Source organism: Passer montanus, unplaced genomic scaffold (genome assembly GCF_014805655.1).
Source record: "Passer montanus isolate IOZ18808 unplaced genomic scaffold, ASM1480565v1 scaffold3, whole genome shotgun sequence".
Lineage (NCBI taxonomy): Eukaryota > Metazoa > Chordata > Aves > Passeriformes > Passeridae > Passer > Passer montanus.
In genome coordinates, this window is record NW_024367707.1 from 8127088 (window position 1) to 8153954 (window position 26867).

At 38.6% G+C, this 26867-nt stretch overlaps 1 protein-coding gene across 7 annotated transcripts in view; it reads right to left on the minus strand.

The window, feature by feature from the left end:
- Positions 1–26867, minus strand: part of GLRA2 (glycine receptor alpha 2) — a 123640-nt gene that overhangs the window by 75380 nt on the left and 21393 nt on the right. For 4 of the 7 annotated variants that reach the window (XM_039714552.1, XM_039714551.1, XM_039714549.1 and 1 more), the window contains exons 3-6: positions 23154–23221; positions 16107–16330; positions 2817–2899; positions 1541–1678 (exon numbers count right to left, since the gene is read on the minus strand). In XM_039714552.1, coding sequence (XP_039570486.1) covers positions 1541–1678; positions 2817–2899; positions 16107–16330; positions 23154–23221 — 513 coding nt within the window. Of the gene's footprint in view, positions 1–1540; positions 1679–2816; positions 2900–16106; positions 16331–22989; positions 23058–23153; positions 23222–26867 lie in introns of all 7 variants that reach the window. The other 3 variants (XM_039714550.1, XM_039714548.1, XM_039714553.1) reach the window with 2 other exon arrangements.

The window sequence follows — 26867 nt, forward strand, 5'->3', positions numbered from 1 at the left end:
GCTCTCAGAATTACTCTGGGTTAGGTACTCACTCCAGGCAGACTACAGGAAAGCCTCTCATTCCTAAAGTGTCATGCTAATGGTTTCAAACTCTTTTGTGTTGGTTGGAAAATGAATGAAGAGGCATTTTCCCTCGTTCACCTTTCAGGGGAAATTTGACTGTTTGCTCCTTTTTGTGATGTCGCTATATTTTCCTGGTGGTCTACAATGCTGAATGGGGGGTGCAAGAGTCAGCACAAAGGGGAGTGCAGAGGCTGTTTGACAAAGGAGTGGAGACTGAATAATATCCTCTGACAGCCCAGAAGTTCATAGTGAGTGAGCTGTGACATGAAAAGCAGATGCTGAGACCTGGGCAGAGGCTGTTCCTGGCCAGTCTGCCCATACAGAAGGGGACTGGGAAGGGCTGTGGTGGCCACCTGTGGCAGCAGTGGCATGAGCAGCACCATCTGTCACAGGCTCTCCAGACTTCTGTGGCACAGCCTGGACAGTGATCTTAGGAGAAGGCTGACTAATAAGTTTTATCCACATTTTAATTTAACACTAAACTTGAAGGAGCAAACAACAGAGCAGACAGTAGTGGGTGTGCCAATCACAAAGTTTTCCTTCCTTGGTACTTTGGGCTCCAAAATGAGAGGCTGCATTTACAAAAATTAAAGCAAACAATCTTCATAAGAAATAAATGTGACATTATTTTTGGCAGAGACAGAACATCTCTCATTGCATTATTTTATAGACTGAAACAAATGTATTTGATGCAACCAGATCAGCTCTTATGTTGAAATAATGAAAAAGCTATTTTAGATGAGAGGGATTATATTTAATCCCAGAAAGCACCCAGAAAACTGTTCTCAAAATGCTGTCCCCATAAATAAACTCCAAGCAGCTAAATCAAAATTTTAACAGTTTCCTCTTCCCTGTAAAGCTAAAACTAGAAAACACAGCATTGTAGATTCCTAAACAGCAAATGAAAGAACAAAACTTAAGAGTATTAAACAAACAATTTCCCAACATTCCACATCCATACACTATTCAGATCAGCAATGAAAACATTGTCTTTTCACATGCTACATCTCATAAATTAGACTACACATAAAAGCTGGTGAAAATTTAATATTTTTCCTCATTGGAAATATGATATGCTGGAGAAATAAACTAGGTTCAGAAAAATCAGTACTTTAAAACTGATTATTCAATATTTAATAAAAGAGTAAGTTTTTCAAAATTTTTCATTTTCAGAATATCAAAATAATTAGATATTTGATCAGTTTTTTAATATTTTAAATACTTTAATGATCTTAAGTGTATTAGAATACTTTAATGACATTATAGTGAACTTTGAAATTTAATCTTTCAAAATAATAACAGAGAGAAAATTTCTTTCTATTCAGATTTAAAAATAAGTGTTACTCAATCAGATTTTAATTTCAATTTATTTTTAAATTTAATTTCAATTTTTTTTTCATTTTACCCATATTTTTCCATTACAAACTGACAATAGATACCATTAGAACAACTGATAAAAAAATAGAATAATGCTCACCAGTGTTGTAATGTTTTGTGCAATAACCAAGTTCTTTATCTTCTTTTAAAATAAACTGTGGCAAGGTCAAACCCTCTGCAACTTGCACAGGTCCATCACTTAGCCACTCAAATATCAGATCATTCATGGTGTAGCCAACTGTAATAAAGGAATCAGAGTTTATTAGACGGCAAATGACCAGAAAAGAGCAAATGTTCTTATGTCTGAGAAGCATGTCTTTTATTGCAACATGTGTTATCTCAGTTACATTTTCAAACTGTTCAATTAACAGCACAATTCCTCCTAGTTTTTGGTTGCTATAACTGCATCATTACTCTATTAAAAGCAAGAAGTAAACACTGTTATATTCTGAAGTACTGCCCTGGTTTGCCATCAAAACATAACTTTGTTGGCCTAAACAAGTCTAAGATTCTCTGGGCAGAAAGGCAAGTGGCACCCTACAGTTCATAGCCATACAGATAAATCCTTTCTCCCCTAAATAAAACAAACAAACAAACAAACAAACAAACAAACAAACAAACAGCAAACAATAAAAACAAAATAAAATCAGGGGAGACTGGTGCTTACTGAATACTAGGAACAATCACTGGCACCTTCCAGAGCCTGAGCCACTCCTGGACCCTTGGCTTTGCCTGATTGTTACCAGGGCAGGTGGAGGCAGTGCAGTGGTGTGTGCTGGCACAGCATGGAGGGTGTGTGCGGGAACAATCACTGGCGCCTTCCAGAGCCTGAGCCTCTCCTGGCTTTGCCTGATTGTTACCGGGGCAGGTGGAGGCAGTGCAGTGGTGTGTGCTGGCACAGCATGGAGGGTGTGTGCTGGTTCTCCAGTCCTTGCCTTGCCTGGGTTTAGCACACCAGCTTAGGTATCACTAATAGTAACTCTGCTTCGTTGGGTATTTTACTTCCATTTCCCAAAAGTGAGCCTAACTCTATCAGACATAGCAAATTCCTGGCTGTGCAATAATTATTCTCACTTTCCTGAGATTTAGTAATTTCTCCCACTCAGGGTGGAGAATACAAGCAGAAATGCTGTATTTACCCCTGGAAGTGATGCAACTCTGATGGGTAATGTGATGTGACCCAGGAGGGAGAAAGACAAGGGAGCAGGAACAGCACAGAAACAGGCAACCCTCACATTATGGTGATAAACATAATTCCCTTACAAAACAGGAATACTGAGTCTCACCACACAAATGTGATGATGTAAATACAATCTAATCACTGAATGTTAGGGTAAAAACTTGTTATTTGATACATAAAGCAACTGGTCACTCACAGCTCTCGAGCTGCATTGTACATGTCTGTACATCCATAGGAAAATTCTTCAAGTCCATGGGACAGGACAAGGTTAAAGTAAGCCTAAAATTAGAAGGGAAAAAAATATGTTAGGCATCCACAGGTTTCTTCTAAAGCCCATACTTAGAGTTCAAAGAATCAAGACCAAATCTTAACACCGCAAAGGCTGGGCTCATTTCCCCTTTGAGCTGTGGAGACAAAAATGTGTGAGCAAAGCAGGCACTCGCAGACTGCCCTGGCTGAGCAGAGCAGAGGCAGAGAAGACAACACCAGGTTAGTAAGATATGCTCTCCACTAATGCACCAGTGAATGTTTTGTCCACAATACTGAACCAAATAATCCAAAGGCTGAAACGCCTGGTCATGGGACACATGGTTTTAAGTTTTATCTTGGAAAAGCAAAACAAAAAAGAGGAAACAACAACCATGGTATTTTTTTAACAGAGTGCTTCTGTTCTGTTGGAATGAGTTCCATTTCCAAGCCTTCATTCTTACTGCTCAGCCACTAAAAGAAGGAAAAAAACATTATTCAGTTAAAAAAAAATCACATTGCATTAAAGGAGTACAGATAGAAGAAAGTAAGCCTAAAGGAACATAATCATACAAAATATATTTCTCTTTTAATTTTTCAGTTGTTATTGTCCCAGATAAAGCATTACTTTACTTAAATGGGAATACTTTTAATGTTTCTTTCTTTCTTCCATTTTTTTTTTAGTTGATTTAACCTTTTAACATTTGATTGAAATCTATTTCAAGACTGTCTCTTCTGGTTATTTTTTTGGGTTTTTTTGTGTGACAAGAAACAATTTTTAGCTAACGAAGATATTGAGATGGCCTAATTACAAACAACTAGCTTTGATAAACAGTACAAATATTAGAATTTTGTTTTAAATAATATTTTTAAGTACAATTTTATTTCTGATTACATTCCGCACAAAAAAACCCCACTCTGAAACAAAGAATGCAAAAAAAAGCCCCTCTGTGCCCATTTATTATGAAGGGCAGTAACAAGTCTGATTTGAAGGGACAGAAACTTTGACACATTATAATGACAATAATTTTTTCGTTATCTCAGTGGACCCACAGGTCACCTATTTAGAAGTATAACCTTGAAACAATGTTGTCCCACAAATGTATGTGATCAGAGAAATACTTGACTAAATTCTGTCTCCAAAGATGATTTTGTGGTTCTTACCACATACAACTGATTCAAGGTCTTTCAGTCTATTTCTTCACCATGTGAAGTTTTGGAGACCACCAGGCTGGGGCTTCTAGCCATAAAATCACTGTGACAAAAAGATGATATTTAGGTAACTGAAATCAAAATTGTGTCACCCAGATCTAAGATCACATTCAACATCACTGGTGTTGCCTACATGTGGGCTGCCTAGAAAAAGTTACACTATTTTCATTTTGACACAGTCTTCAGCAAACAAGTTGATAGTATCAGGAAATTAGAGATCACATTTAGTGGCAGTGAGATGAAGTCCCCAGTCTCAACATCTCCACAGAAAATCAACTCACATTTAACCTTTGGGGATCAAATAGCAGAAATATTAAAAAAATAAAATTTTCATCTAGAGAAAAAAGTTTATCTAGTAGGTGTGTGTCATTGAAAATCTGTCCTTTCCTGATTTAAATATTTTAAGTCCTTGCAGATGTTAACTAGTCTCATTTTCGCTAGGTAATTTCCTGCATTAAAGATTGAGCTAATTAAGTTGCTAATCCCCAGCATTAACAAAACAGTGCCTCTGTCTCTTTCCTGAAACATTGCTATATCAAACTCCCTTATTTTCAGTCATCTTCTAAATATGGCTTAGATGTTTTAAGCTCTTTTCAAACATGCCTTTATGCAAATGCAGCCTTTGTAAATATGTAATTTGTTTGCATTCATTGAAGTAGGCATGGGCTATTCACCCCTTGGATTTTACTGACTGTGAGGTGTGGACTGCACACTGACTGGGTTTCCTTTCTTCTTCAGCCCTTTCTACTCCCCAAAAATTCAAGTAATTTGGGAGTTTGACTACACACATGATCAGGAAGGCCCCTTGTTATTTTAATATCAAATTTATGAGAAAGCAAATACACCCAGTTGCAGCTTTGAAGATTCACAAGGAAAAAATAATCTATCTCCACTGATATAAGGCAGATATATCTTTTTTTTTCCCCCTTGAGGTGAGGTGACAAAATTATGTAGGCTCATTTTGTAGGTCCACACAAAGCCTAATGTCCTACTTTCTCTTCCTAATTGTTGTCTTTCACAAAGACTTAATTATTCTCTTCTCACCCTGAAAAATGAAAAATAATTTCTATTTCTGTGTTGATGAGAGCAGCTCAAGGCATTGTATTTATAGTTAGTTATAGTTTTACCTCTGCCTGTTGTTTACCTCAGCACAGTAGCCATTCAAAATCAAGATCTTTGCCTGTGGTCCCTTTTAGCAGCAGTAATGCAAGTGTTGAAACAAGTGGTTAGAGCCCTGTATCACCCACAGATCCACTGATTTTCAACAAGATTACTACATACTAAATGTTCAGCAGCTGGAATTTGAAATAGATCCACTGAAGTCCATGGTTTTGGGTCAATTTATACCAGTTGACTCCTTTTCAGTAAAACTATGAGCCTGCAAATGTTTCCAAACCCCGGTGCCATGTCACTACTTATATATAGCTACACTAAAAAGGACATGGGGTCATAACTGGAAAGTGTTAGGTAGATACAGCTACCCACATTGCTGATAATAACAGTGTCATTGACAGAAAATATTTCAGCAAAATGAATGTCTCACACTTGGCAAATTTAAGAAGGGCCCCTGGAGGTTTGGAGCAAAGAGCAAATTTAATAGGGAATTACACTGATGAATACTTTAATCGTTAATAAAACAGAACAAACTGCCACAGAACAATTATTTTATTTTCCAGGCATCCCGCCACCAAGGCGTTTGAGATGCATAAACAACAGATTGGTGGTGGAGAACCATAAAACACTGATGGGAAGTGCTTTATGAACCATCTGTAAAACTGAAGTGAGAAGAATTTGACCAGGACTTGATTTTGCCTTCCATTACCTGAGCACCCTCCACCCCACAGCAGCCAGACCCACGTGGCACAGCTGGCTCACGGAAAGCTCTGGGGCTGAGCACATTTTATTTTCCAGCTGAGCAGAGAGGGCTCATGAGGGAGCAGGAGAGAGTCACGTCTCCAGTGCCTCAGCACACCAGGCAACGTGCCAGGGACAGCAAGCTGCCTCAGAGAAGAGGAAAAGCTGCTCTCTTCTTCCCCTCCCTGCTCCCTCACTCAACCCGCAGCCAAGGAAGAATCAAACACTGGAATAATGCAAATAAGAGTATGAACAGAACAAAATATGGAATCAGAGCCAGAAAACAAAGAATGAACAATTAGCTGCCACTGTGACAAAAATAATAAATAAATAAATAAATAAAATAAATTAATAAAGTGACTGAGCAGCACTGTGGCACAGACAGGGCTATAATCCAAGTACTCCAGGGCAGCATTCTCTGCATTATGTTTTGGACCCTCTTCCTGACACTTAAATGCCTTCAAATAACAGCAGGCATTGCTGGGATTTCTTCACTCATCATTTCATTCAAGCTCCCCTTTTTCATCCCTTGGTTCCACTATAAAGTGCTGAGATATCACTAAGACTTGGATTGTGGGCCTGTCTCTCTTCCCAGCCCCACTCAAAATCTTTAAATTTCTGGTCACCCCAGGAACCCACTCATAGCATCACTCAGAAGTCTGCCTTCCCCAGTTTCTGCAAGCAGGAAGACAAGGTCCTCTAGGCTGTGGCCACTGCCACAGAAGTCAAAATAAGGCATCTAATGGGAAAAAATAAATAGTCTGACTACTTAATCAGAAACCTTCATGCTCATTATCTTTCACACCTGACCATGTTTTGCAATGTCAGTATTTTCTCATGGTGTGAGCTGCCATGGCCCCAGGTGGGCCAGCAGCAGCACTCAGCACAGGCACTGCCACCCTGGACACAGCTGCTGCATCGCCATCCTCCTGCCAGGAAAAGGCACCAGAGGGGTGGCACACACCTGCAGCCAAGGGGGCTCAGAGGTATTTATGTGCAGGGCAACCAAGCCCTGGGCTCAGTGCTGGGGCTGAGATAGCAGGTTTCCTGCCCTTATCCTGTTCTTTCTCCAGCCCAGAGACATTTTCCCCACATCCTCCTATGCTTGCCAATCTACCCCACATCTCTCTCAGAGACACCTACATAACAAAGAGCCCAGACATTCTCCTTTGCCTCCTGGTCTGTCCTCACACCCCTTCCCCCTCCTTCTCCTGTATACCAATCCTGTCAAATGCCACTCCCACCTGCTTTCAGAGTATTGAGTTGTGAGGCCAGTCTGCCTTCAACAACTAACCCCCAAAGCAGCACCATCAGTAGAGGGTAAGGATCTTGAATTTAAAAAAAAATTAAAATAAAAAATCAATAGAAATAAAATGTTTGTAAATAGATTATTCTCAAGATGCTTTCCAATCTCATTCTTTCACTTGAGGGTTTTGAATGCTGGGGCTCCTGACCATCACACCACTTCTCTGATAATATCACAATGCAACAAAAACACTTCAAGGTACTTTACAGACAGACTGCTTGTGAATGGTCTGCAACACAAATCTGAAGTTATGAACTGCTAGTATGTTGTTGAACACTTAGAGAATTGTGTTTACACATTACATAATCCAGGATTTTTTAAAAAATAAATATAGGAGAATATATAATTTTAACTGAGACTTGACGTGTTGCCTTGTCTGCAGCAACCACTGTATTCTAACCACTCCTTTACAAGTAGCTGTCATTCCTTAGCTTGATGTCTTGCAAGACACCCAAAACTTCCCTTCATCTCAGTGACATCTTATCCCAGAGGAGGACACTGGTTCCACAAGAGAAGGGCCCTGGGGATCATAATATGTGGTGTATCATGACAGGGGACTTTTCATTAGTTATTCTGCAAGAAAGGTTGGTGTGAGTGGGCTACAGAACAGCAGCCTCCTCACAGAGTTTTTGTAATGATAAATAACTGGGATCAGTCCTCTTATGTATAGAAATACTGTTGGGAATTTAAAAAGTCCTGTAGATAAGAGTATAAATCCCCTCTGCCTGCAAAAAAACCCCCAAGATTATCTCCTCACTAGCATGAAAAGCAATAAATGCCTCACCATGAGTAGGCATCACATTAAAAATAACATTTTGTTTCTATTCTTATCCCTTCATTCTTTCACACTACGCCCATCTGCACCTCAGCTGCTGGGACAAGAGATTTCACATCTAGGATTTTATGCTGCAAATACCAGAACATAAATAGCACATGCATGATCACTTGTAGCATTGGCTACGTGCCATTTTTATCTCAAAACTAATACCTGTGCAAACACCTCAGTGTTGGATTTAGTGAGACAAGTGGGATTTCTTTTTTCCAGCATTGTTAAGTCTAAAGATGCTATTGTAAATTGCAAGGTTTCTGGTATTTTTCTTAAAGCTCCAAGCTGACAATAAAGTTAAAGATATTTTAGTGGTACTTCTTTTCTTTGAAAGATTAAACTCCTGATCCTTCTAGCTGCTGAAATAACATTAAAATATTACCTAAGCACAAGCAGATAAAGTTCTCTATTAAACTGGCAGGGGAGATGAAGTTGCACAGCAACCATGACAGCATTGCATGACACAGGAGCAAATGCCACTCAGGCTAGTGACACTGAAACAGGGAGAGGAATCTAAAATCTCTTTATATTCCTCCCAGCCCCCTCTCTTGGGTGCCTGAAAGAAGGGCACACACAGTGATAACTTATCAGAAGGAAGGAAAAAAAATTCCCAGTGGCATTCTTCTTTTAAATGTCTTTTCATTGTGTAGTCCATCTCATTATTTTTCCAGGGACCTGACTCATCATTTTGAATGCAAATTCTGGTAATTTTCACAGTCTACAGGCTTTGTCCTGTTAAATGGAACAGTCAAACTGACTGGTTCTTTCCTTATTTTTGATGAGTCCTGGAATTCCTCTCTAATATTTGTACTGCAGCTTCATTTCTGCCAGGTGGGAATGGGCTGAAGTCAAGCTTAGAGGAGACGTGGAACCCTCTCTGCTATGGTAAAATGTGAGTTACAGGCTGGAGTTTCTCATACTGCTGTTTCTGAGCATGTCCTCGCTCCCTCCAGTGCTTTGCCTTGCTTCATGTGCTGCTTAACAACACAGGAGCTGGCACAGAGCAGGGTGGTGGAGTTCTCATTTCAGGCATCCCACTTCTCATTGTAATGCAATCACTGTCTGCAGATACACAATGCCAGCACATGAGCTGCCAGCAAATGATTTTCCAATTATTGCTCAAACAAATCTATGAAATTAAATTCAAGTCTGATTGTATGTAACAGTTAAATTCTATAAGCACCTGCTTCCCTTACACGAGGAACAGTGTTTCACCTTTTCTTTTTTTCTCTGTCATTTTCCTGCAGTGTGTGTTTGGTATGGTGTTGCTTTCCTCCTGGCATGCTGACATCTCTGTTCTAAGCCATATATTTCAATCCAATTGGCAAAAGACCTTTATCCCTGGGACCATGTTCTAGAAAAACATGCTTTTTTGTACCATTTAGGAAGGGTTCCTTCACCTGCATCATTTTACACTTAACCTTTAATGGTTAAATGAAGTGATTGATCACCAGCAGTCGAGGGCAGGCATTGCCAATAGCCATAAGGAGGGTGGTACACAGACATCTATTGGCTGTGCAACCATCCCATTGGCACAGGCATCCAGAAGTAGCCACCTGCCAGTATTTTTGATCCTGCCAGCCAAGATCAACTTCATGTGTACAAATTGGTCTCCAGAAGCATTTCTCACTTTTTTACTTAGAACAAAGTCTTCCCTTTTAATTGAGACACAGGAAATCAGGGCTGTAGAAGTGACATTTCTGCCATCATGTCTGATCATCTGCTACCACCCAGAGTCACATCCTCTCAACCCTTTAAAAAATGATCAAAGTCTATTTCATGGTACCTAGTGTGTGTGTCCCTATTTCTGTTGGAATTTTGCAGTAGGAATTCAAGGTGTATATGGCTGTAAACCTTGTAACTTCCTCTCTGAGCTTACTTATGACCAGTTCAGAGCCATCTGTTCTCCTGGCAGCATTGTCCTTTGGACTAAGAGGCTTAGACCTCTTGTGTTTGTATTTACCTCCTCTGCTCTCCTGCCCCATCTGGGGATGTGCCTGGCCTTAGAGGAAGAAGTGAGGCAGTGCATGCTCAGATATAATGCCCATATCCCTGCTCTGCTTTAAATGCCTTATGAAGTGAAAAGCAACTAATTTTGTGTCATTAAAATGTAAATTATTCTTTCCTTAAGCAGTATAATCATTGGGGTTTTCACAATAGCTATGTTAGTTGCATAACAAAGTACCCACATTAGGTTTTATTATTTATTTAGTAGATTTTATTATTTGTTATGCAAAGCAAGTACTTTAGATCCAACAGGAAAGTAAGGGTATTGGAAACCTGGGGCTAGATCGTCAGACTGAATTTGTAGATTGGGAGGGAATGAGAAAGAGGGGAATGGGTGATGCATTAAAGAGAGTTTTGGAAACAACCACGAAACATGAGAAGAATCTGAGTTCATTTATTTAAAAAGCTGCAGAAGGAAGGGGCTGGAGTGGGGCTAGAAGGAGAGGCAGGAGTAAGGGCAAAAAGGAAAGAGAAAGGCAGGGTGAAAACCAGAGAGCTACTGATAATCCAAGGACATTGGGTTCAGCTGTAATGAGAACAGCTGCTTGTCCCACAAAAGGATGCAGTTTTTTAGTTTCTGAAACCATTGTTATTATTGTAATCATGCTTATGGGAAGACAAATTTGTCAAATTCACTAGATTCACATAGCACACAGCCACATTTGGGAAGTGTCTGTGTCCCAGTAACATTGTGCAGCATAATGAAGTTTAATGATTGTAGCTCTATAAGGCCCCAGCCCACAGTACATAGTAGCTGTCAAACACCAAAATGTTTTAGATGTTCTCTGTTTCAGTTAGCATTTCCATTGACTATTCTTCAGTGTTTTGATTTGGTTTAAATGTAGAAAATTTATTTTGACATATGTATGTGAAGAAATTTTATGTTTTTGTAAAGTCAGGGTAGTTAAAATGGGGCAGTGCACCATTTTGCCAGTGCAAGAATGAAATAATTCTCAGTGAAAATGTCCCTGTGATTATTGACATTCACTTCCAAGGGAAAATCACCACCTTGTCAATACCAGTGTTATTCTGATAGGACCTGGGGTAATAGATATGTTTGTGTGAGGTGGCAGTTTAATAAGCAAACAGACATGTCAATTGTGATAAATGTCTCCGTGATCCCACCTCTGCCAATCTGTCACATGGAAAGACAATGCTGCTAGTCAAGTCCAAATCCTCTTAAATCCCAAAACTAGATTGTAAAATAAAATTGAAGTCATCAAATTAAAGCACAGAATGCACACAGGGCTGTAGAATATAAAATTTTCTACCACTGTGCTGGGCTAGACTGTGCTGGGACATGGATGATTTACACATAATGGGTATAAATGGATCCTCCATATAATTTAGCTGATAAAGTCTCTACCGCAAAATTGTTTTAGAAAACCTACACCTGACTTTGCTGCAACATCTCAACATATTCTATAGTAGCCATCTTATTTAAAAGCAATACATTTCAGCAGGATAGTGAACTTTTTGCCATGAGCAGTCTGTTGCAGAGGGATCAGCAGTGCTGTGTATTTCCTTAACCTGCTTTTCTTTCCCAGAAGGCAAAGAACACAAGTACAGAGGAGACCACAAAACACAGAAGTTCCTCTCAGAAAAACTGGGCTATAAAAGTGTCATGGATTACATCTGATGATTTATATGATGGACATGGCAGTCATAACTGCTGATCTAACACCTAGACCTGTGTGGGGTCGTGGGGGTGCAGGAGGGAGTTGACTCAGTGCTCTGTCCCTCAGTGCTTGGCCACACCAGGAAGAGCTGATTTTGGGAACTCCTGAGCAAGGCAGCTGGCATGGGAGGCAGTGTTTTAAATAGATGTACTGTTTCACAGAGACTTCTCTTGGCTTGCATAAGCAGGTGAGGGCTTGGGGAGGTACCAGCTCCCACTGGTGGGATATACCTACTGCCCATTCCCTGGCTGTGGAATGGAGGGCTGGTAAGCATTCCCAGAACAGCCTCACAAACTGAGCAATCCAACAGCTTTGAGCTTTCTCTGTTTCCAGTGCCCCAGAGCACAGCAGTGCTTTCAAACAGGCACTCTGCCCTCAGCCACAGCAACATTTACAATTAAAACTAGGTCGATAGTTGAAACCACAAGGAACTAATTGTCTATATAACTAACAGTTCTGGCACTGGGAAGAAAAAGACAGAAAAACAAGTATTTTGAAAGACTTGAGGAAAACCTTCCTAGGTAATTAGTTGCTCTTTGAACAGGAATAGCAAAAACAAGGAAAGAAATGTATTTTGAGAATTTTCACAGATCTCCTCCCTAGGATTCCAAGTGTCTTTCTTGTTAAATCATGCAACGCATTCTAAAATCTTCTCATATTTAAAAATATGTAGTAATCTGCTTTGTAACTATTTATGGCTAAATGCACTGGCACTACAATTCAGAACAAAGTTAAACTGAGAGTGTTTTCTGGAGCAGCAAGTTAAAAAAAAATTATATATATATATTTACAATGTCATTTACATTTTACATTCCTGATCAATGTATTCTAAATTCAATGCTGTGGATCAATATTACGGTTGAATAATATCACCTTCTGAATCAATCCCATATGGCTGAAATGCACTGAAAATATTAAAAAGAGAAGGAGGCAATTAATGCAGAAAAAAAGCCACAAACCTTAAATAAAACCACTTTCTATCATTTTGCTAAAATAAGCTTTTAGGCAGATGCTAATATTCTGAGCTGGCTGGCAGCCTGAAATGAGTTTGTGGGAATCAGGTAGCACAAATGGGTGGCTCAGAGAGAATATAAAGCCTTCTGTGAGTTTATTTAGCATTTTCCTGATGTCCCAGGTGTCCTCAGGGAGAAGAGAAGGCACAGTCCTTGTCCCTGGAACACAAAGCCCGTGCAGTGGGGTGTGCATGTCAAAATGCAGAATGTGAATGCCTGGAACAGGACTCTTGGTACCATCACCGCAGTGCAAAATGCAGGTGTCATACAGAATGTGAGTGCCTGGAACAGGACTCTTGGTACCATCACACCGTGCTGCAACACTTTGCGAGGGCAGGACCTCCTCCAAAATCCAATCCATGCAGAAATCAGTCAAGGATTGGAAGCAGATGAGTCACAAGTGTCGAGGGGGTGAAACTGTGTAGGTTATCATTTGAACTCTTACTATTTTTTCAGCACACAATATAAACACAAACTAATTTATTCAACACTGCTATTACAAACATTTCTTGTTGACTGCTCTCTACAGAGTGATTTAAAATAAAAGTTATAGCTATTTAACAGTTTTCAATTTTGTATACGAGTGGAACTGAGACTGATCTTGACTAAAGTGAAGTTCCTTGCTGAACATAACTTTGCTGTAATTGCAGACTTTTCAAAATGCAGGTGTCTCTAAGAGCTGTTGCTCCATCTCCAGTGGCAATAGCATATATTTGCAGTATTAAGTAGTTCTGGATTCTCTCCACAATGCTCTGGTTTTCCCTGCAGCACCCAAAGGTGCAGACCAGCTACCCAGCTATAGAGCCTGAGGCTGTACACAGCATGCTATCTGAGATCAAAAAAGGCATCAAGGTAATCATCTGAGAATGCAGCAAACATATGAAAATGGGTTTGGGTTCCTAAAGTTATGATTCAGAGGTGGGTGCATCAACCATCAACAACTTCTTATTTTCTGTAACAACTCCCAAGGTATTAAATATAGTTGTAGGAATGTGCAAGTATGAGCATCATGATTATTACAAGGCAAACTCTGATGGCAATCTGCATTATGCCTCTTCTGTACTGTGTTAGGCTTGTTTCTTTGACCAGCTATACAAGAGAAGGATGAAGAGCCTCATCCTTACCACAGGATGAGATAATTCCTGTAGCCAAGCACTGCAGTGGAGGTGGTACATGGCCCAGACCCTCACTCACCTGTTCATGATTTTTCTGAGCACCCATATCCTACACCAAATGTCTCATTTTAGTAAAATATGGACCATGAACTGTTGTCTCAGGTGACTTTCCAAGTTCTGTTCAGAAAGGGCAGGTTTGGCCTCTGTGAGCACTTAACAGCACAAGGCAGTTCAGACTCCTGCATAGGGTATTTTCATGTTTTAGGTGCAGTATATGGGGAAGAGGGATACCACTCCTATATAATACACACCCCTTGCTTCTTGCCCTTTAATTACTAGGACCACTTCTAAACTCACTTTATGCAAAGAACAGATTTGTATTTATGCAAGATTAATTTGATCTTGATTTTGTTAAATGTGAAAATACAACAAAACAGCCTACCTGCTACATCCCAGAGGCATTTGTGAAGTGCTTTAAACACTTAAAGCACACTAAATGCTAAATTTTAAATATCACAATGACAGGCAAAGTGCTATTGGCGCAGTAGTGAACATTCACAATGTACTGAAACCAGTCACTGAAATATTCTTGTTTGTTTCTTCTACAAGCAGCTGGCATAGAATAGAAGTATCTAGTTCAGTATTTAGAGAGTAAAGGCAAGTATTTCTAATTGCTCCTGATTTCCAGTTTCCATAATCCAGAAAGTGCTAAAAAATTCTATGTCACCTTCGATGTGCCGGGTTACTCTGTTACTGTTGTGTGATACAAGTGAGAAGTGATGAGCATTGCTCAGTGTTCTCTTGGAATTCTGCTTACTCTGCTTCAAATTAATTTGCATTTAGGTGTGGGAATTTTACAAATGTGATATGGCAGCTCAAAATACCACTTTTGCTGCATGAGCAAATGTCAGGAAAACTATCCATCTGCATTCAGAGCAGCATCCATTCCTCCAGTAAGATGGTGTCTGATGTCATTCAGACAAACAGATGCATTCATTTCTTTCTCAGGGTGAAACAGGAAATGTTTGTAAGTGACAGCATATTTATCACTCTGCTAGTGTTGGTACCATCCTTGTATCCTATTATTTTTCTCAAACCCTTCAGGTAGAGCAATTTGAAACCCTGCTCAGTAACCCTGCTTCATCTGTCCCAGTATTACTGGAGTCTTATCAAGGAATTTCCACAATTATGTAAGTGGATGAAGTTCCACGCTAATATTTATTTATTTAACATCCTAAAGAGTACAGCTATCCCAAGCCTGCATCAATAGCAATTCCTTAATGAAAATATAGTGAAAACCACAATACCCCATCAGAAATAACTGCCTTCTAAACTAATCTGCTTTACAGATGAGCAAATTCACTAAACAACTTGTTAAACAAATACTGTCATGTTTACTTTCCACAATTCAAGAAAGGAAAACATCAAGAACCATCCCCAGCAAGAAAAAACTCCAGTAATTACTTCATTTTAAACAATCCTAAGAGAAATAATAGAGTATTTTGCATCTTTGGCTATCTCTATTAAGTAATTAATGTCTCACAGTAAGCTGAATGTCAAATGAATACAGCAGGTTGTTTGCTGCTATTTATGCCTGTGGAATGCAATTTTGTTTTTCTGCTTATGTCCTGTTTCATCGGGTCATATCAAATCATATTTTGTCAGTGTTTATTAATTCAGCTAAAGCTAGTCACATGATACACACTTCAGTGCTCTTAGTACTAAAAAAAGCAAATGCTTTCCATAGTTCCAGGTGTTTTTTTAAAATGTGACTAGATACATCAAATTAACCAGTGACTTGCATGTCAAATTTATTGCATTTCATGCATGTTTTTACTTAAAGTGTTGAGCAGTTATTTAAATTAATATTCCCCTTTACTTTTAAATTGCAATCCACAGACTACTGAAGAGATTATTTCCTCTTTGCAAGAAGAGTGACTTGAGCAAATGCTAATGGGAATTACTGGGGCATACCATTAAAGTTCTAGACAGCCTCAAGTTTTCAACAAGACCAAGAAGTACCACTGTGTCACTTAGAGACTATTTTGCAAAAAGTAAAATGTTAGCAAAGAAACGTAGGCAAATTTTCCTTCCACCCTGCTATTACTAAGTCTCATTTTAGTTGTACACATGGGACAACAAAAAATTAAACATCTACATTGCATCCAGAAAAATAGGGAGGGAAAGAAAGGGATGAAGATTAAAAAAAGTAAAATTAACTGGTTTACCTGATGCTGTACAACACCTTTCCAGTTTTAGAAATCCTCAGCAACTTGTTGTCTGTTGTAACATCATGGAAATTTGCTCCCTTCTCATTGGCAAAGAATAAATCTGGCTTCCAAATAGAATCCAACATAGAGGGATCCAAATCCAGGGAATCATCAGGATATTCGCTGTAAGCCAGACGTGAATCATTCCACTGCTGCCTCAAAAAAATGTTCACTCTGTAGTCCTACAGAAATGTCATGTAAACAGGTTACTAAGCCACCACAACTGGAAGCCCACTTTATCTTGCTTTATGATCTTAGATATACTGCAATACCAGCATTACAGCAAACATTTGCGTTATCCTTTGAACATCAGAGCTGTCATTTGAAAATAAAGTTGTGAAAGTGCTGCATTGAACCAAATAAACACAACTGATACATTTTCCAAATCAAAATTCCTTCAGTGATGAGAAAAATATTAAGTGCAATCTCCACAACTAAATGTAACCATATTTCAAATGTTGTGGAATACCTAAGAGATATTTGTAAGAGACATTGCAGCTAAATATATACAATTTCATCAAAGATGCTAGAAAATTACCAATTTAAATAAATTTATTCTAATATGTAAGTCATTTATGTCTAATGTACTCATGAATAATTTTTAATTCCAGTAAAGCCAAATTGTATAGTAGAAATTAAATCACCACTTCTTATTTACTACTTGTTTCCTTTTCCTATTTACTGTATGATTTCTGTGTATGTTCCTTCATTTACTCCTCCCTGTCTGCATCCCATTAAAATTGGCCTGATCGTATTCTTCTCCTTGGTGGTCTGCCAGTCGCAAGTGGGAAAGGCAGCAATTACTTACAGGTTCATTTAGAACCAACATTAACATTGTGTCAGGAACTGGTTATTAAAGGGGAGTGTGAAATGAGCTTTCAGGTTCTAAATTCTCTGCAGGTAGTGGAAAGAAACAAATGCTTACTCTTCTTGTCCCAGGTTTCCAAAGTCAACAAATAAGATCTTCATCTCTCTGAAATTACCATTTTAAATTTGTTTATGAACACTCTCTTAGAAATACCATCTACTCTTCATCTAAAAGAAAAATATTTAATAATATTTGTATTGATTATATTATCTGAAGGAGCTCTTTATCAAGTAATTCTGCTGATACTACAAGGCATTAACATTTAGGATTTTCAGCTGCACATTAAAATGGCAACACTGTGCTTTTGACTTGGAAAATGTATGAGCTGGCTGGGTTTTAGTCAGGTACCTGAACTACATAGAAAAGAAGTTATCACCCTTGTTATCACCCTTGAAATGTAGATAAATATTCTCACTCTGATCAGAGCTGCAGAAAGCAGCTTGCCCAATATACAGACTCTGAACGAGCCCCTCTGAGCTTTTGCCCCCTTTGCTCCAAGGGGTGCTAGTGAGGTGTGCTGCTGCCCTGACAGAATATTTCTGACATCCAAACTGATGCAGATTTTGAGCCCAATGGGAAGATGCTTTATAATCTCAGTAGGTGAATAACTTTTCTTTCTTTGTTTTTCATTTTCCTTTTGCTCTTGGGTGGATGTGACTCCAAACAGGAATGTTGACTAATCAGAGCAAGACAGACCTGAGAGAGGTCTCAAGAATAGCATTTATTAAAGACACTTACAAAAAGCCTGTATCTGTTTTTCACAACTCATTGTACTTTTTATGTTGTTCTTGTTTCAGACATTTAAATATCAAATAGCTACTTGCAGTTCTGCGCTTTTAAAATGTCATCACATCTTGTGAGGATACACCATCCATAATCATACTATCCCTTATTTCCTGGTCTTAGAAACTGAGAGTTTCTTATGTTTATAATGCGTATTTAAGCTTATATTTATCTTTAAGTCTATATGAGTCTCAGAGTTTATATGGGACAGCTTTAGCTATAAATCCAGGAATGCACTGATTTGAATTCTGCAGAAAAGAAGGCAGAAGCAACTGCTGACAGAATAAAATTGCTACAACTAGTTGTGAGACTGCCTTTAATTCTTCATTGTGACATGATATATAATGAAGTCTATGGAAAACAGAGGGATTTTTTTTCCCCATGACATAGAAATCATAAATAAGTCAGATCAGTAAATTATATAGCTATATCTAAAAAAATTGCTTTGATGAACTTCAGTGGTTGGTGATTTAGATAATAAAAAACAGTCTGGAAAAATCTTTATTCATAGAAGGGATTTCATATGATAATATATATTATACCAAAATCATAAATAGTGCCAATAAGATTACCCTATATTTTTCAATATGTCCCTTCATAAATTTGTCAGAGTCATCACACCAATAAACTTAGAAATGCTTTCCTTCTGCAAGCTTTTATATTAGAAGCAAAACAGAACTGAAACCTTTGTTTATATCTGATAGGCTTTGTATATATATCTGTAGATATTTTAATGAGAAATAAAAATTTAAATATAAAATGCTCATCACAAGAACAGCATTACTTTATCCTCCTATGCTTGGTGTATAAGCAGTAGAGAGGGATGTGTGTTTACACAGCCAGACCTAATCATGTGCAGAATTTTGAATTTACTTTTCCTGAGCTACCACTATAACTATGTTTTGAAGGAAAATTCTCTTGAGAATAGTAGAAAACATGGAGTTAAGGCACACTACAGTGTGTATTTGGCGAGGTCCTGAGGGTAGAAGTGGGTGTGCTGTAGTAAAGCACTCCTACACAACCACAAGTACACCTACTCTGCAAATTCTTTCTGACAGCATCACCACTCTGAACAAGAAGTGTGGACCTGAAGATTCAATCTCAGATGCACTACCAGTGTCAGCAATAGCTCAAGGCAACTCAGATAAACAACTTTCCTATGTTCTCAAGCCATAAGCTTGCAGCAATACAAACATATTGAAAGAATATTAATCTGATTAGATTTAGTAGCTCTATCTGAAGATTTAGGGACTTGATCAACAGATATACTTAGTCTGTATTATAGGAATGTAGACAGATATCATTTTTCAGCAAATCTAAATCCAGATTCACAGCGCAAAGCCCTGGATCCCTTTGGCCTGGCACTGCTGTGGCAGGAGGAGTGCAGGGGAGCCACTTTCTGTCTCTGAATCCCTTCTTGTCTTAGGTCTGAGATTTCCTCCCAGCTTCCCCTCCAACAGCAGTGATTGCCCAGGAGTTGAGCTGGGAGTCTGCAGTAAACAGCAGAATTAGCTGGCCTTCTACAAATAGGAGGGGATTGCCAAAAAGACCACTCTCTCTCTCTCTCTCTGTCTAAATCCTAAAGATAAATGCTAACTGAAAAGCAGTGGTTTGATGACCTTTTCCAAGGCCATGCAAAAGAAAAAGCACTTTACTACTTATGGGTATAAGCATGCAGTGTGCCCCAATGGCTTCAGTGGGAGCCTTTTATTTAGTTAAAAGTATACATGTGAATTAATCAGGATCCAATAAGCTTATTTGTAATTATGGGGTTTTTTCCCTCTAAATGGGAGATAGTATCATACAGCCAGCAACAGCAAAGCTTGTAAAATTAAGAAATGGCAATTTTTTCTGCTAACATAAGTACTCAAAGCACAACTGGAGTTTGGATCATTTACCCCAACAGAGAACTTGCTGCATAGTGTCATTCATTGATTATAGGGCACAGCAACAATAAGAATGTCCTCACAGTTAGTCATTTTCATAATTAACAATTAGCTTGTCAATTTTCAAACCACTCTTAACTTCTCCTACAGCTGATAGCTAAAAAGTCCTGGTCATTAGGAACACTGAACATCCAAATTCTTTGGGATGCTGCCCAGGCTGATGTAGATTACTCATCTGTGATACTCAGCTGCAGTCGTGCTGTACAGTGAATTTTCTGCTGAATACTGCATGTGTAAATACTTCCAAAAATAGATACAGAGTTTACTCTCATAACTCCTTTATTCAGTGAAGTTATTCAGAAAAATCTTTTTCTCTTTCTTTGTAAGTTAGGGCTTAAATTAACGACAAATCAAAGAAAATTTTTAACTATGTTATCTTGATTCTGGCCCTTTTTTTTACTATTTTCATTTTGGTATAACATATATCATTTAATAAGGAATAAAAGCATTCATTTTCCAGGAAAAAAATCTATTATGATACTGTCCCATATGTGCATTATAGAGCAGAAAGACAGTTACATCTGCATTTTATTTCTCTAGATCTCATGAAGAGTCTATGGAATTCATCCATCTGAATCAGCATAAAATCCCAGGTTTATTTCTTAATGTAAGGTTTTAGTTTTTAGAAGAGTGTGCTGGACATTGGAGTTGTGCTGGCCTTTCACATAGGGAGGAATTTTATCCTGTACTGTGTGTCTTAATCAGAAGATAGAATTACTGATAATGGTAGTGAAATTAGTAGGTCTGGGAATGTAGTGCTCTTTGCCCTGTTAATTTCTCCTCCTGAAAGCTTCCCTGAGCACATTTTCACCCTCCAAGTTCCCAATGAACTGCTGTAGATGGTCCAAGTTATATTCTGATAATGTTCCTTCAGTGTATGTACATGGTTTCACTAAGAAATCCTCTCCTCTGAGACAGGAGTGTCTCTATTAAATTTGCAATCCAGGCTTTAAAATGAAACATTTAGTTTTATGTCAAAATCATCAGGAGCATTTTATAGGGAAAAATTATTCCTAGGAGTCAAACAAATTTGTTATTTATCACAAGGGATGCCAACAATTTTACCACACAATTATATCTATTTCAGAAAGGCAAAGTAGTTGGAACAGCAATTGATGTCTGCCTCTCAGAGCAGACTCCTAAAACTAGTCACAATAATCATTAAAGAAGTGACAACATTAAGAAAATCAATATCAAATAAGTGAACAGCATCTTAGAGAAATCTTTCCACACTTTCAGCAGATATAATGAACAAAGCAAATAAGAAAGCCAATAGTCTTTGTTTTCATCTACTTGAATGTTTGGCTGTTTTCAGCAAAATGTGTTAATGAACATTGGAAAGGTACACATTAACATATTTGATAGAAGGTAAAATGCAATGAGGGGATTTAATCAAAGCAATGAAGGAGTCTAATTAATGCAATCAGCATTGGGTCGTGCAAATATTTTCATTGAATGCCATCTTGTAAAGCTAGTGACGTGCAGGAGTTTTGCTACTTAATGCTATGCTGATGTCTCTACACGCTAGGATCAACAGACGTGTCTGGGTAAAAATGCTACATTCACAGCTATCTTCTCAGAATCCTTAAAACACAGGAAAACAATTAATGTTTTCCAAAAATAATTAAAATTAAGTCTGTTGATAATTATGTTACATCCTGATATGTTTATTTCCCTGTCATTTTAAAAGTTATTTTAGTTTTCTTTTAAGGTGTTTTTAAAATATTACAGATATATAGTCTAAAGCATTCACTTATCTGTCTATTTTATAGCTCTGTATGTTACAGCTTGTCATTTATAGCAAAGTCTTTCCCACACTGTTAAAGAAAGCAACCCAGCCTAGCAATAACTTGCCTTGTATGTCTAGAAAACATTAAATAACAGGGTGGGTTTTTAAAATAAATCTGTTTAGGAGCAGAAGATTTGTGTTCCTACATTCTGTAATCACCACTCACTAAAATGCTGTCTTGAGTTACAATTGACTCTAAATTAATATTAAACAAAATACATAAGTCAGGCTGAAGATATCTTCCTTCATAATGCAAGACCTGCAAGGCAGTATCTATTTCATCTTACAAAAAAGCTGCTTTTTTGCTTTACTTCAAGTGCGCAGCAAGTCCATTATTAATTATGAAGTTCTCAGTCCTACAGGAAGCCAAGCACCTTTATTGCCTCTGGCTTCAGCAAATCCGGAAAAACCTGGATGCTGTGTTGGAATCTCTGGAAAACAGAGCTGTGAAACTGTACTGAAACCATACTTCAAAAGTACCATAGATATGAACACCTAATAACTATTATGGGTTTAATCACATTATTATGATAAATTTGTCAAAATTCTTTCTGTGGATTAACCCCCATAGTCAGGAGTATGTTGGTTTGAATAAAAACCAGATCCTTTTTATTCACTTTTGAAAAAGATTAAAAAACTTAGCATCATTTTAAATGGAATCAGAAAAGTTTTGAAGGTTTTTTTCTCTAGCAAATATTGAAAAAAGGTAATAGACTGATAGACTGCTAGACTAAAAGATTTTTTTTTAAGGTTGGATGAACATTTTGATTTTATTTTTTTCTTAGCTTGATTTTGGTTATCCTATATTTTGAAATTTTTTAAATGAAAATGTGACCTTTTTTTTTTACTGTGTTCTTTGCATTCAGTCAAAATACAAAGTTCAGTCAGGTTCAATCCCATCATTTCCTAGTACTAATTTAACCTCAAAATACCTAAGTCTTATACCCACACGTTCTAGTCATTTGACTCAAGTTTTACACTTGCTTCTGTGACTGATGTGGCTGCAATTCACAGAGATCTATCTCTGTTAAAGACCATTTTCTGCAGCAGCAGGTGATTCAGCATGTGGTCTAAAGCACACTCAAATATGGTGCTCTTGGCAGGGAAACCCACAGCTGAGCTCCAGCCATTCCTCTGCCTCTTCAGAGCTAATGAAACCTGAGAAAGCAGGTTTGCACACACCTATATTTGCTGCCATCACAGTCACTACAGACTGTGGTGCAGTCCCTGTGTAGGTGTGTTTAGGCTTGATAGGTGAGTTTAATTTTATATATACATTTTTTTCTATGTTTATTTTTGTTATTTTGTTTTTTATTTTATGTTATTTTTACATGGGTTTTTAGTAGGTTTTTAGTAGCTTCATAACTTAGTAAATGTCCCCACATCCTGAGCATCTCTATTCTACATCACATCGCACTCCTTCACAAGATGGCTTCAATGATCAGTCCCACTCACCATTGTAGTTTCTGCTATTGAACCAAAGCTGTTGATAAATATGTTGCAGGTAACATTTACAGGAGGACCTGCAAGTTGAACAATAAATAGAAAAATTGACAGGTTGTGTTCATGACATATATTAAGTATTGTTGTTCTCTTGCCAGTGGCATCATAGCACTTACCATTGTGGTTTCTGTGACTGATCCAAAACTGTTGATAAAAATATTGCAAGTAACGTTTACTGGAGGACCTGTGGAATGCAATAAAAATATTGCAATACACATTGAAACAAAAGTACAGATCCCTCAGCCTCCATACAATCTGGTACAGATGTGGCTGAAAACAAGTAGAAAGTGAGTTTTCCCAAACAGCTCATGTAAATTTTGATCAAAAGGAAAGCATTATCAACACTAATTTATTTAATCCAGTTTCATTGCAAGTTGTTGCATAAACGCACAGAACTACATCCTTGCATTTAGAGACTGACAAGAGAGTTGAGTGAGGGCTTTTTTCTTATCCATAGTACCAGCACAGAATATATTTTAGCATTGCAACCACTCCTCTCTCCCTTCTCCCTTCATCCAGAACTTAAAAGGTCATCTCTCCACATTTCCTCCACTCCGTAGGCAAACATTTGCCACTGAAATAAATTCTCAGCAAGGGAAACTTTTCACATTGACTCCAGTCCACAAGCAACTCTTCCTGCACCTGATCAGGATGTGTCTGGCTTGCCACAACCAAATATTTTAGCAATACCTGTCCTACCTTGAACAGATAGCTTTCATTAAACAGCTATTTGTATTCTCTTCCCTCCCACCACCTTTGCTGTTATTCAGCAGTCATTGACGTGTGGCAGAATGAATGGGAACTTCATATTTAATTAGTTGCCTATGAGTCTTCTTGATTTTTTTTAGGTGTGATGAAATAAACAGGGGTTCTCAACAGAATAAAAAAGGATTCATGCTAAAGGCCTGAATTTCAGTGACACAGAAGTTGGTACAAGCATTGAGTATCAAGTACTTTCTTCTTTCTTTTGCCATTACTATTTTAAACACAGTATTTTCCTTATAAATGAAAAAATGTCAGTGCAGAGAATATAAATATCCCCATTTGGTTTATAATTCAGGTCTGAAATTTATTTATAAAGATGGAAACATTATTACTTTCTTTTTCGTAAAATGAAAGAATAAACTAATGAGTCCATTGTCAACTTCCTGAGTGCTAGACAACCCACCTTAAAGGAAACAATCGTGTTGGTTTTGGGAATAAAAACTACAACAGTAACATGTTTTGAGGTTGTTCAATTCCAATGAGGTGTGTTGTTCAACTCAGGTTTTTTAGAATTGTTTTTAAAATGCTTCCTTTTTATTTTGCAAATGTGTTTTCATTTCCAATACCAAGTCAAAACCAAGCCAAATAGTCTTCTATTTTCCCTCCATATTATCATTTTTGTTCCTTTGAATTGATAGTATTTCTACCAGCTAGGCACCTTGAACAATGTCTACCTCCAGACATACTGAGTCACTGCATCATTGAAGCTGGAAGGAATTTCTGGAGATCACCCAGTCCCCGTAGTCCATCTTGTCCCAGAGCAAGATCAGCTAGAGAAGGACTGTGCCACGTGATACTCAGAATATATCCAGAGATGGACACTCCACAGATTCTCTAAGCAACCTGTGCAGTGTGCAGTCACCCTCACAGCAAAATGCTTCTCTTATGCTTAAGTGGAATTTCATGGGTTTCAGCTTGTCCACCCTGCCTGTCTTCCTGTAACTAGGCACCACTGAGCAGAATCTGGCTACCTTTTCCTTACTTACACCTCATCAGTTATTCATGCACATGGCTGAGATTCCCCAGAACCATTTTTCCCCAGGCTGGGTGGCCTCAGCAATCTCAGCTTCTCCTTGTATGACAGATCCTTCAGTCTCTTAATGAAATTAGTAACATTTTGCTGGACCCATAGCAATAAGTCCATGTCTCTCTCATACTGAGGATCCCAGAGGTTGGCTCAGCATTCCAGGTGTGTCTCACCAGTTCTGAGCAGAGCAAAGGATCCCTTCCCTCATCCTGCTGGCCATGCTCTGCCTAATGCAGCCCAAGAGTCCATTAGCTGCCTTTGCTGCAGGGTCATGTTCAACCTGGTGTCCACCAGGAGCCCCACGGCCTTTTCTGCAAATCTGCATTCCAGCTGGGCATCTCCCAGTTTATTCCTTCCAAGTTGCAGCACTGCATTCCCTTTCCTGTGCACAGTGAGGTCCTGTTGCCCCATTTCCACAGCTTTTCCTTGTCCCTCTGAATATGAGGAAACTCTCTAGGGCATCAACCATTCCTCCCAATCTTTTATCTCCTGCAAATTAGTTGAGGGTGCACCATATCCCCATCATCCAGGTAATTAATGAAGATGTTAAAGAGTACTGACCCATACCTGTGTCAGTAGCACAACAGTAGTGACTGGCCACCAGCTGAACTTTGTGCTGCTGGTCACAACCCTTCGAGCATTGCAATTCAGTCAGTTTTCCATGCCCATTTAGCTGGTCTGTTCCAATAATCTGTTCCATGTTGTGAGAGACACTAACAAAAGCCTTGCTAAAGTTGAGATATACACTGATTCATTAAGCCTTTCAAGTCGTCATAGAAGGCTATTAGCACTCCAAGGAATGATTTCCCATTCAGAAATCCATGTTGACTACAACCACTCACCTTCCTGTCTTTCATATCTGGAAATGGCTTCAAAAGGATTTGCTCCAGGCTTTGAGGTAAGGCTGGCCAGCCCGTAACTCCTGTTTTCTCCTGCTTGGCCTTCTTAGAGATAGGAGTGACATTTTTTCCCCACATGATTAGGAACCTTCACCAGTTGCCTTGTTAAAGATAACTAAGAATGCAACCACCCAGCTTCTACAGCTATGCTAAGCACTTGTGGATGTTTCCTATGTGGTCTCATGGCCTTGTCTGTGTCAAGTTGCCCTAAGTGCTCTGTAGCCTAGTTCTTCATCACCAAGGTTTTATTGATCTGGACGTTTTTACAGGTATCAGTGGCATGGGATTCCTAAAGACCATTTTTTATAGTAAAAACTGTGGAGAAGGAGGCTCACAGCTGTTGTCTTGCAAAAGTCATCATATGTGAGCATCACAGTTCCAGCTCCTGAGTGCCAGCAGAACCTAGTACACATGCTTAACTATGTTAGGAAAACATGGCTTACGTGTGTTAGGAAATATGCTGCCACATCACAGACTGCAGTCCAGATGTGCAGAGTAGGTATATGCCAGAGCACTGTATTTTACAATAAAGCAAGTACCTCCCTCCATTTCAGTACTTAATTATAATTAAGTCTTTAACTTGCCTTCTGCTGGTAGAAGTGGAACTCTCTAAGAACTATAAGAATTCAGTAAACTTAGTAAAAAAACAGAGAGATCAGGCTTTTTCCTCACCTGAGGAACTTGAATATAAATAAGTCTATGGACCTGCTAAGATGCATCCCAGTCTTGAGGGAATTGACTGATGTAGTTGTCAAATCACTCTCCATGATATTTGAAAGTCCATGGCAATCAGGCGAAGCTCTTGGTGACTGGCAGAAGGCAAGCATTGCACTAATTTTTAAAATGGGAGAAAAGGGGACCCTGGGAACTACTGACCTGTTAGCCTGATCTCTGTGCTTGTGGAGATCACAGAACAGATCCTCCTGGGAGCTGTGCTAAGGCACATGGAGGACAGGGAGGTGATTTGGGACAGCCAGCATGGCTTCAACAAGGACACATCTTGCCTGACCAAAGTAGTGGTCTTCTATGGCAGAAGTGACTACATCAGTGTCAGGGGAAGGGCTACTGATGTCATTTATCTGAACTTCTGTAAGGTCTTTGACACAGTCACCCACAACATCCATCTGGGAATTGGAAAC